The sequence below is a fragment of the Lupinus angustifolius genome, unplaced genomic scaffold, assembly GCF_001865875.1.
Source record: "Lupinus angustifolius cultivar Tanjil unplaced genomic scaffold, LupAngTanjil_v1.0 Scaffold_401, whole genome shotgun sequence".
NCBI lineage: Eukaryota > Viridiplantae > Streptophyta > Magnoliopsida > Fabales > Fabaceae > Lupinus > Lupinus angustifolius.
Genome location: NW_017727812.1, coordinates 291,222 through 302,372, shown reverse-complemented (window position 1 = coordinate 302,372; position 11,151 = coordinate 291,222). Strand labels below are relative to the sequence as shown.

Sequence of the window (11,151 nt, the reverse complement as noted above, 5' to 3'; positions counted from 1 at the left end):
ATAACATTTTGTGTCATGATTGAGCGCAAGAAAAAAATATGATTGTATAATGCAATGTCCCTGACCTCACCTACACTGTTGCATTTCAGAGCTTTCACATGTAAATTTAAATACTGAGATTTATTAAAAAGTGTTTTTTTAACATTTTTTTAAAATGTTTTTTAAATTGATTTTTAAAAATACTTTATTAAATACTCATTTTTAAAAATATTTTTTTAGTTCAAATTAAAAAAAATGGATTAAAATGGATACATTGATAAAATGGATACATTGAAATCTATTGGATATGAATAGATTGAATAGTTTAAAAATGTGATTTTACAAATTTACATAGATTGATGGATGATTTTCCATTCATCCATTAGAATCCAAATCCATCTAAATTCATCAAATTGTTACCCTTAATTAAATTCGTTAGCTCTAATGAATGGATGTGGATGTATTTTTTAATGATTTTGCCATATCTGATTATTAAATACACAACTAACTGAATTCAGTTTAAACTCTAATTATCAGAATTGACAATTTTATCCTTGTTGTTTCAGTCATTTACAATAAGAGTGATAAATTTTTATAAATAAATTTAATTAAATTCTTTCTAGTGTTTTAATCTAGTAAATTGACTTCTAAATTGATTCAAATACCAATCTTAATTGACTTCTAAATTAATGAGTATAAAACTTAAAACATGGGAATCGGTTTCTAGATAAAATCAGTGTTAATTTTTATGATTTCAAACTCAACCCTATGTTAATTTTTTTATTTTATGTTCTGCCAATAAAGGTTCACATCATCCCTGATCCATATATAGATGTTCGACAAAGTTTTACATCAATTGTCAATTGCAATGTGCTCTACACAACCTTTACATTTTACATGAGGCAAGCTTATTTGGGCTCTACTAGCAGCCTATAACAGTAACCACCAAGAAACAGTGTCAACTACCATGGTGAAAATTGGCATGGCAATTATCAAGGCATTTTTGGGTTTAACATCAAGACATATTTTAGTTGAGGAAGCTATCACCAGCAACCATCAATGAGCTAATTACACTAGTCTTGAAATATTGTGGAGGCTCCCCAAACCCTTGATAGAGTGAATAGCAATAATTGCATCAAAATTAATTAAACATCACTAGATCATCATTCAATTAGACTTATTCCTCTCTCATTTCCTTCTCCTTAGTAGACACTATTGTGTCTTCCACCCAAGTTCCAAATTTTCAACCTCTCCCCATTAGGGCCTAAAATAAACTCTAAGTTAATGCCCTTTTAAATTTTAAACTAACTAAAATAAGCAATATTAGCATTTAACCAATATTTTTGGAGCAGAAATTAACAAGATTGTTCTTTTTTTATGAATAGAAATTATTAGCAATTTTCAGCTAAATGTCAATTTGCAACAAAGAAAATAATGGAGATTACACATAGGATTAGTGTTTTAAGTATCACATCATGAACAAGTCATCATTAAAACAAAGGTTATGTTCATTGAAACAAACATTAGTTTGGTAATGAATAACCTTCTTCAAGACATTGTGTTCTGGTATTTTGCATTAGCTGTTGCAGTAAAGTTGGATCGCCAGTAACAATAGCATCAACATTCTCAAACAACATCTTTTGCATGGATTCCTCATCATCAACAGTCCAAGCATACACCTTTTTGTTCCTCCTGCTAACCACAACCCAAAATATGATCACTAAATCCATGCTGCTAGCTGCCGGTGCCAGACCAACAACAACAACCAAGCCTTAATCCCACTAGGTGGGGTCGGCTGACAAATTATGGAGGTTTGATATAAAATGGTACCTGTGCAAAATTTTCATAAGCTTTTCATCTATCAATGGGTGGTAGACACCAACAACCTCAGCTCCTTTCATCCTCAACAAATTTGTTCTCACACCAGTTTTAGGTTCCCTCATAACAATGTAGCCAACCTGCATCACCACAGGCTTAAAATATATAGAAATAGAAGTGGTGATGAAAATAATATTCATCACCACAGGCTTAAAATATTCCAGCTAGTATCATTGTTATGATACAAAATACTTGTCAGTGATAAATACAAAAAAAGTAATAAGGCATGACAAATGTCAAGACACCAAAGTCAGTTCATATAATCGTGAGGAGTGCATGTAAATCTTTCTTTAAATGAATTGGTAGACCAACCCATGTAACCCAACCACCTGGTGGGTGGAGCTGGAATGGCCAATTTTGGCTCACCACTAAAGTGGATCAACCTGGCCGAATGCACATCATGGGCAACCCATGGTAAGCCAACCAGGTTGGTCCAGTTGACCAATTTTGACAACTTGTGTATTTGCTGATAAGCAAAATACCTTTTTGCTATGTTGAAATGGGGAAGTTAATACACGGCAGACCAAAAAGCGGTTGAATCTTTTGTTCTCATGTTCCTCAGCCAATTATTTTTTTTATAAAAAATAATAATCCACTTTCATTATCCTTTGCCATTTTAGATCCAAATGAAATCAAAAAAATAGTCAAAATTCTAATAGAAAATGAATAGCCACCACACATACAATACAACCGCAGATTTACTTTGTAAGAGTTACAACTTTCTAGACATTGAAACAAGAAAAAGTAAGGCAAATTAATCTAACTAAATTGGTTCGTACCGTAATTTCTGATGAGATTTTAATCACTTCCCTTGCTAAATTGTCACTTTTAGCCCATATGACACAGTTTCTGCACTCTGTCTTCTCCACCTGGAGGAGAGATTGCATTGAATACATAAAAAATTACATAACTGCAAAAGAACAAATCAAGTGATAATATTTTTGAAGACAACATAAATACACTAGCTGCTGGGAATACAACATCATACTTGGTTTGAGATGTCTGGAACACATCAAGATTCTAGACTAGTTTAACCCAATCCAGATTGTCTTAGAACTATATTATCTTGAAAACAGACACTACTAATCTTTAGTATTTGCTTTGATGTATCATAATCTGAGCAACATTGAACTGGCAACACTATCACAGCTACCTCATTATATCCTTTCCTTCTCCATTTACTCTCAATCCCTAGAAGACCCAGCTAATTGAAGACCACAAAGGAATCTAGCAGATAATAAAGCCATGATAGGACAATTTATGAGGAGCAGACAATTTTGGGCTACCAAAAGATCAGTAAGTAGGAAGTACAGATCACTGTGTCTGTGTTGCTCATTTATGAATGCTGCATTGTTTTTAAGCTATGAAACAGGGGAAAGGGAGTGACCAAAACAAGGAGGGTGGAGATTGAGATGAACATAAAGAGTTAAATCCATCTTAATGGAAAAACTAACATTTTTAATACAACCATATAGTAATTCTAAAAATTTAACATCGAGAAAAGGTACGAAAAGAAATATTAGAACTTCAGATAACATTCAATAAGTAAGCCCCACAAATTAACAGGAATGGCCATATGCTCAGTATCAAGGGAATTTTCTTGATGGCACTCATACATACTTCAGCAAGCTGTCAACTCGAAGGAATGCAGTAATCATGCTAATATGCAAAGAAAACAAGAACAGTCACTTGTAGGTAAATGGGAATTTATGTAGTGTTTGAGGGAAAGGGACAGAGAAGCGTTATACTTACAATATTGAGAATATCTTCAGCAAGTCCTTTCTCAAAAAATGGGGGTCCAACTTTAACATCCAAAATTATCTGTTGTACTGAATTTGAAGTCAACTGAAAATAAATTCGAACCTAGTCAAATAGACTACAGAAAGGACAAGTAAAATATAAATGAAGATAGCTGTCAACAATTATAGAAAATGATTTGAGGCGAAAGAGTGGGATGATAGATCTAAAACTTTTCAAGAAATAACTCGGGGGAAGAAAAATTATTGCATTCTAGAATATTACCAACAAAGCATCTTGAATGGTCGGTATACTTTCATCATTAAACTTCTCAACAGAATGACGTGTAGCACCAAGCTCTCTTATCTACAGAAATAAACTGAACACAATCTTAGTCAATGTTACTCCCTTTAATCCTCAAAGAACTCTTGCAACAACAAGCAAGTCATAGCAAAGGGAAAAAGATAATAAAAGGAAAACTGACTTCAAAATGTATCAATTAGTTTGCCCATAAAATGATCATATGCAATGAGTTTTTTCCTTTTTCACTTAAATGCAAATATCAATATTGCCAAAGGATTGCAAAGATATGAGAATGAGATATTCTCCATCAGAAAACTACCAAAAAAGAAAGATACAGAAAGACCAGCAGAAATGGTAACATATAAAAAACACCAAAGAAAAGGCAAAAAACTTATTCAACCACACAAAATTTCTATTGAAACCAAGACACCTTGAAAAAGCCGATTATTGCTAGCCAACCAGATGCACCACAGAATAGAAAGCATTGCACAGTTCCACAAATCTTGACCTGTTTTCTTCTTCCAGACCTTTTAAACCTTATCATCGAAAAGTTCTCTAGTGACTTAGGACACTAACCAATCAACAATACATTAGGGACACTATAGCGTAGATTAAAGACTAAATGAAATTAGATAGTCTCACCTCTTTTGAGCTCATGTGACCAACTTTAGAAGTTGTGTTTCCAGATAGCCTCTGCAAATCCCTGCCTGAAAAATGTGAGAATTAATCTCTAATCTCAAAGTGGTTATAAAGCTTCTTTTACATACAATGAGTATTACACAGAAGTAATATGTCTATTGACTGTTAGAACTCTCAATAAACATAAGATAATAGAAACTGAGAACTGTGAAAATTTAACACAGTTAAACTTCTTTGAGAATAAGATGGTAGTTAAATCAAAATGGGTTTAGGACTTGAGGTAAGTCTAATGGGAGGGGAAAAGTTAACCAGGTGGGCCTAGGTAACTAAATAGGACTCGTAAAAATCAAATAAATCCAATATTTTTATAGAAATACCATATCACGATTCATAAGTATTTGCCTATTGTCGTGTAAATTCTTTCTCAGGGTCCATGATGCTGGTGTAAGAACTGACACTCAAACAGTCACACGTTCTAATAACTCCAAATAGAAAAATATTTTAATAAATCAAACTAAAGAATTATATGGAATAAACATGTTGCCAGAAGTTCGCATTAACAAATAACTATCAAGGTGTGGTTATATTCAAGGCAGCATTTAGCATATTAATATAAGCAGTAAGGCAAAAAGTTCTCCATACACTGAAGAAGTTAAATGGTGTAGGATAAAACATAAGAATGTATGTTCATAAATTTTAAGAAATAGAGAGGCCACATGTACCTGTCATGGAGAGCAAACAAAACTCCATCTGAAGAACGAGAGACATCAATCTCAATACAGTCCACTTGAGAATGTAGAGCAGAGAGATATGCAGCCATCTGTTAGAAAATATTAAAATTAAATTAAAGAACGAACAAAAACATGCAGACATAAACAAGGAAAATTATAGAATAAATATATTCCATTATTACAATAGATATGGTTAATTTTTTATTATAGCCTTAGGCATTTCAATCAAAATATAAAAAAATTGACTCTTTTGACTGTACTCTAGTAACCCAAAGATGTGCTGACGAAAGAAGCATCAAAAGTTATACTTACAGGGTGAAGGAACAATAAGTATATTTTTCTATGTACGTTTTATATATCCATGTATTATGCATGTACTATTAACCAAAACTGCCAGTCTTTAACAAGTATAATCATAAAAACCCTCTCACACATGCTTGCAGCAAGCTCATTTGCAATTTTTATATATGCTTTAACACAGTTGTCAAGATTATGTCTGCGAGAAGTAGATTCATAATGAATAATATTAAAAAGAAGTTATACATTTTCACTCAAACTAAAAATAACCAAGCAAATTGAAAAACAAACCATTATAAAGGTTCAAAGTTAACTTCACAAATTTGGCAATTAATAATATAAGTTGATAGCATGACCATGTTATAAAGTTTGATGGAAAAAAAATTGAGCTTGCACATAACACATGACCAAACAACATTAAATTCAAACAAAAAGCCTTATCTCCACCCTTTTACATGAACATTGCCATAGATATTGCATTTCAATAGCCTAAATATCATATAAATACCGAGACGAGAAAGTAACAAGAAGGAAAAATGAAGCATACTGTGTTCGATGATGCCTTAGATGAATCACCCCCATGTGCACATACAAGAGGAGGATCATTAAGCCAACCACACTTCCTCACTTGCATCTGCGTAATCAAGCAACCAATTGGTTAGTTAATATTGGTACCAGAAAAAAACTAGTGTTCTAGATACAAAGAAAGAACACAAGCAATGTTAACAACACAAATGAAAAAATAGTTTGTTAAGACTTAAGAGGGGTATGGATCTCTCCCCTCATTTTATTGTCAAGTTCCGAGAGAGAGATAGATAAATCGGTTATAAAAATGGCATAAGAATTAACACACAAAAAAGGTCCCTACAAGTTTAACCTATGTTACATGGGTACTTCAAAGAACGTAACATGCCCATATCGGGTATGTACCTGGTATCAGTAGTCATTTTATGTATATTGCTTTAATATTTTCTCATTTTGGGATGGAAACTAAGGATTTTCCCCATTTTTCTTCTTAGTTGCATCTTCGTACAAAATGAGTCATATAATTAGTCTCCATCTTCACACTCCAGTCGGATTTGGGTCTCAACCTCTCATCCTAAACCTCTGGCATCTTCTACTAGTACTAACTTTGACGGTACCTACTTATATTGGCATAACGATACCTTAGATTTTTAAAAAATGATGTATCTCACTACCGTAATCATGCAACATAGCAGCATGTATATTCATGCAACGTACCAATACTTGAGAAAATGTCGAACCCCACCACCCACCCCACCCCACCCGGTAGGTACCCATGTTGATGTAACAGAGACTTTAACTAATTTAACTGATTTTGGTTTTAGTTCCTAAAATATTTTTTTGACCAGTCTTGATAAGGAGTACATTTTCTGTCCCAAAAGTGTGTCAGTCCGTGTGCTACTTGCTATTATTGTGCATAAACGAACTTTTAACTTAAATATATATATTTCAACCAGTGACACTTTTTCGGACGGTAGATGTATTGTCGTCTTCATATTATTTTCCAAAAGTTTGGTTTCTAGTCCTGATAATGTGGCTAAAACCGCTACCATAAACGTTAGTATGGGTCTTTCAATCCTAACTTTCACATCAGTTTTCCATTTACAATCGAAAGATAGTTAAAAAGAGTGTGTTGATTATACTAACTAAATACATGATGATAGTTATGAATGAATTCCATTATAAATATAAATAATAATAAGGAATGAAGGAAGGAACCTGATGAAAGCGTGAGAGGCGAAAGTGAAAGAAAATGGGAGGCAAAATCGCAAACAAGACGAGACAGGGAATGATGATACGAAGAACCTTCCGAGAAGAAAATCTGAATCTGAATTTGGTCCTTCCCTGTTCCAATCGTGATCTTGAACTATACATTATTGAAATTGCGCCCAAGTCTATATTTCAAAATTCAAACCCTAGAAACCTTTCAATTGTGTATATGATCAACTCATTATGGCTTCTGTACAAATAGTCTCTCTTTTATGTGGATCTATTTGACCTAAATATTAATTCTATTTTTCCAAATCACTTATGAAATGAGATTAATTTGTGAGCTAAAGGGTGAAGATATATCTTTAGTTATACAAAAAAAAATCACAATCACTTATGAAATAAGGGAATAAAGCAGGAAAGTTATCTCCTCGCAACCACTATTAATATACACTTGTATTATTTTATTTTTTTTGTTTATTTATTTATTTTTAAAATCGGTAAAAAATAGTTATGTATCATTACCTAATTGGTGTAAGGAGAGAAGTCATCTCCTCAAATCAAGAGATACTTCATCCTCATAAAATAAACCAAATGTGTTTGTCTAATGGTTCCCACCACAAGGTCAGATTCGATTAATATTTGTTTGGAGGGATAGTTACAGTCACATACCCACAAAAGATTAGTTCATTAGCCATAAGTTTATCCATATAGTTAATAGTACCCAAAAAAATCACTATAAAATAAGTATATTTTTAATGTGGTTATTAGCAACATGACATTTTATGAACTTTTTTTTAAGAATAATATGCTAGAAATATGGTGCCTCTCTACATGGAACATGTTCCATTCCGATTATCCGGAAGTCCTAACTATTCAAAGGTAGTCGCATGTTCGGCCAAGCAAAGCCGAGTACGACCGATCAAGGAGTTTGTCCGGAAGACAGCCCCTTCATGGCCGGATATTTCAGGTCGGGTCAAGTACCACTTCCCACTTGACATGCCGCCGACAATGCATTGTCACACCACCTTACAAATCCCATATACCCTCCTGCCACACAATAAGGACAGATTGCAATACGGTTGTCAGGTCTGCTATAAGCTACAAGTCAACTATGTATAGAGTACATCCCTGCCAAAGCTGCTTGACATGGGAAAAGCAGCCCCGGATAGGTCAGGATGGTTGGCCATACCAACAGTACCCTCTAGGGCCAAGTCAGTCAACTCAACCACTATAAATAGGGGTTTCCCCCAACAGGAAGTATCACTTATAACTCATCACATGATATTACTATTCTCTAACTCAACAGTAAGTGACATCAAAATGAATTTTTGCTTCTACCAACCAAACCATAACATATTCATTCTGTAACTATGTTTTGTTCTTAATGAAAATTTCGGTGGCTAAAGTTGTTAAATATTGTGAGCATTAGTTAGTTTTGGAGAACAATGGAGACGTGGGCAAGTTATACAAACCTTTGCTCAAGTCCGGAAAGGTTAGATTCATCAAAACTATTTTTTCATACACAAATGTTAGTATATTAGTATTTGTAATAAGTGAAACTAGAACCTTTAACTACTTCTTTATCACTCCATTTCTTTAACTCTCTACCCTAACCATCTTTTAACTCCAGATTCATCAAAGCTATTGACAATTTCTTCAACAAAATACTTGGTGGGACTAAACAACTTATATCCCCTTTGATATTTATCTTCTTCGAACATTGTGATTTTGAGCTTCCCATCATTCCTCATCCTTGTGTTGCTTCCCACATCCAATATAGCTTCCAAATAACAATTTAGCCATTCATTTCTTAATCCTCTAACACAGTTGAAGGAGGGGAAGAAAGAAGGAAGGTACAATATTTAAATCAAATTTACTTTGTAGCTTTTGTTCACTTGACACTCACAAGTTGAATGACATCTTTATATCAATGTGAATATGCTTTAAACTCATTGTTGAACGCATGGATGAGAACTTTGAAACTTTTTTAGGAATAGAAAGATAGAAGGTAGAGTTGTTTCAAATGTTAGAAATGGTTGATTTTTTAAGCTAAGTTGTATCACGATAGTTGGCTCCTTATATAGGCTTATTTTTTCCTCCTTCATTTCCCCTTTCTAAATATCTTTAAATCTCTACTAAAAAAAATTCAAGCTAGTGAGAATATAACATCTAGTTAGTGGTTGCTTTGATTCTCTATCTATTATTCCTATGCTTAAAAAAGTATACGAATCGAATATCCTTATTCTTTTGTCTGTCTTCATTTGGCTCCATAATTTATTTGATTGCTAATGCTAACTTCAAACGATCTATACATTTCCAATGTAATTAACGGGTGTACAAAAGCTCTTTAATTGTTAATTAGATATATGAAAATGGTGAGAATTTTCTCTTCAAATTATGGGCATTAATTAATTCTATCAATAGGTGGCTAGTTCAAATGTATACATGTCTTCTTCCCTTAAATAAAAATTCAGGTTCAAGTTATGTATGTGTACCTAAAAAACTCTAGCATAAAGAGATCCAGCTCAATCTCTTTTAGATGTTCCCATATTAATTGTGATTATCTAGGAGGATACGTGTTACTTAAATATAATTTTGTTGGATTTCACATGACTCTGTATCTCATCTAGAGGGGGTGAACAGATAATATGATACATAGTTATTGTTGCTCGATTAACAAAAAGATTTTACAAATTTCCTTTATGTTTAATTGATTAACTACTTCGGCATATAATCGATTATCTTAAGAACTTAATCGATTATTCAATTCTTGTACTTTGAAAAACAATATTCTTTGATCTTCAAGATTGTCAAAATTCAACTAAACTTAAATATCCTCTTACATATGATTAAGCACAGTAAATGCACAAAACATAATATGCAAATAACTTAGAATAATATGTATGTCAAGTTTAGTAAATCAAGTAATATGGAAATGTAAATAGTTAAGGGTTAAGAAGAATGAGACACGACTTTTATCCTGGTTCATTTGCTTGTTCACATGCAAACTACATCCAAGAATCCCCTTCTGATCTTTGGTGATTTTTATTCACTATGAAATTGAGACCGATGTATTTACAAACACACTTTCCAATTCTACAATTCTACAAATGCTCCTTTCTTGAATTCTAAGCCAAGCGATTTAACCTTCTCTCGTCTCTTTCAGATAACTCACCTACTCGCGATTTGTTCGAGCTCATTCTTGCTTCTATTCAAGACCCTTGTATAAAGTAGTAATGATAACTATCTAACCACAGCTAGGATTTTCCCAAACCAATCATCTATCAATGGTGATACTAAACATACCAAGAGAATATGTTTATGTCAATGTCTAAACTTAACAAGTTGTTTCACCTATGTGTGTTAAATATACACTCTTCTAGAATTTAAAAACCCTTCTACGAGTCTCACAAACTCAAAATATAGAAATGTGATATGCAAGGTTTCTTTGCAAGATTTCACAATTTCCTTCTTTGAAAATCTTTCTAAAGATTCATAAAGATTCTCCCATTTCTCTCTTTTTCAAAACGCTTTGAAAATCTCTCTTTTGATATGAAAGTGTATGAGCAATGTAATTTTCAGAAATATGTGTAATCAAAATGTTGTATGTTCTGAGCAAAATGGAAAAACTTGGGTTAATATACAATTCTGTTTTCTATTGTAGGTAATCAATTATCACTCCATTTAATCGATTATCGATTCTTTAAAATTTAAGAAACCATAAATTGTAACTAACGTTAATCGATTAAACGCATACTTAATCGATTAACATTCCCCAATTTTTTATTACATAATCGATTAAACAAACTCTTATTCAACTAAAGGGTTTTTGAAAAAGATATTTCAATGT

General features: G+C 32.8%; 1 protein-coding gene across 3 annotated transcripts; it reads right to left on the bottom strand.

Moving 5' to 3' along the window:
- Nucleotides 1-1,330: 1,330 nt before the first annotated feature.
- Nucleotides 1,331-10,710, bottom strand: LOC109341197 (glycerophosphodiester phosphodiesterase GDPD4). 3 transcript variants are annotated; one of them, XM_019579045.1, is made up of 10 exons: nt 10,704-10,710; nt 7,308-7,483; nt 6,112-6,198; nt 5,259-5,356; nt 4,540-4,600; nt 3,880-3,960; nt 3,610-3,702; nt 2,637-2,726; nt 1,810-1,937; nt 1,331-1,671 (listed from the first exon to the last, which is right to left on the bottom strand). In XM_019579045.1, the coding sequence occupies exons 2-10, from the start codon at nt 7,461-7,463 to the stop codon at nt 1,503-1,505; spliced, it is 963 nt and encodes a 320-aa protein (XP_019434590.1). In that variant the 5' UTR covers nt 7,464-7,483; nt 10,704-10,710; the 3' UTR covers nt 1,331-1,502. The 3 variants fall into 3 exon arrangements, with proteins under 3 accessions (XP_019434590.1, XP_019434592.1, XP_019434591.1); XM_019579047.1 differs by lacking the exons at nt 3,610-3,702; nt 10,704-10,710 and having other exon boundaries at nt 7,308-7,573; XM_019579046.1 differs by lacking the exons at nt 3,880-3,960; nt 10,704-10,710 and having other exon boundaries at nt 7,308-7,573.
- Nucleotides 10,711-11,151: the final 441 nt, after the last annotated feature.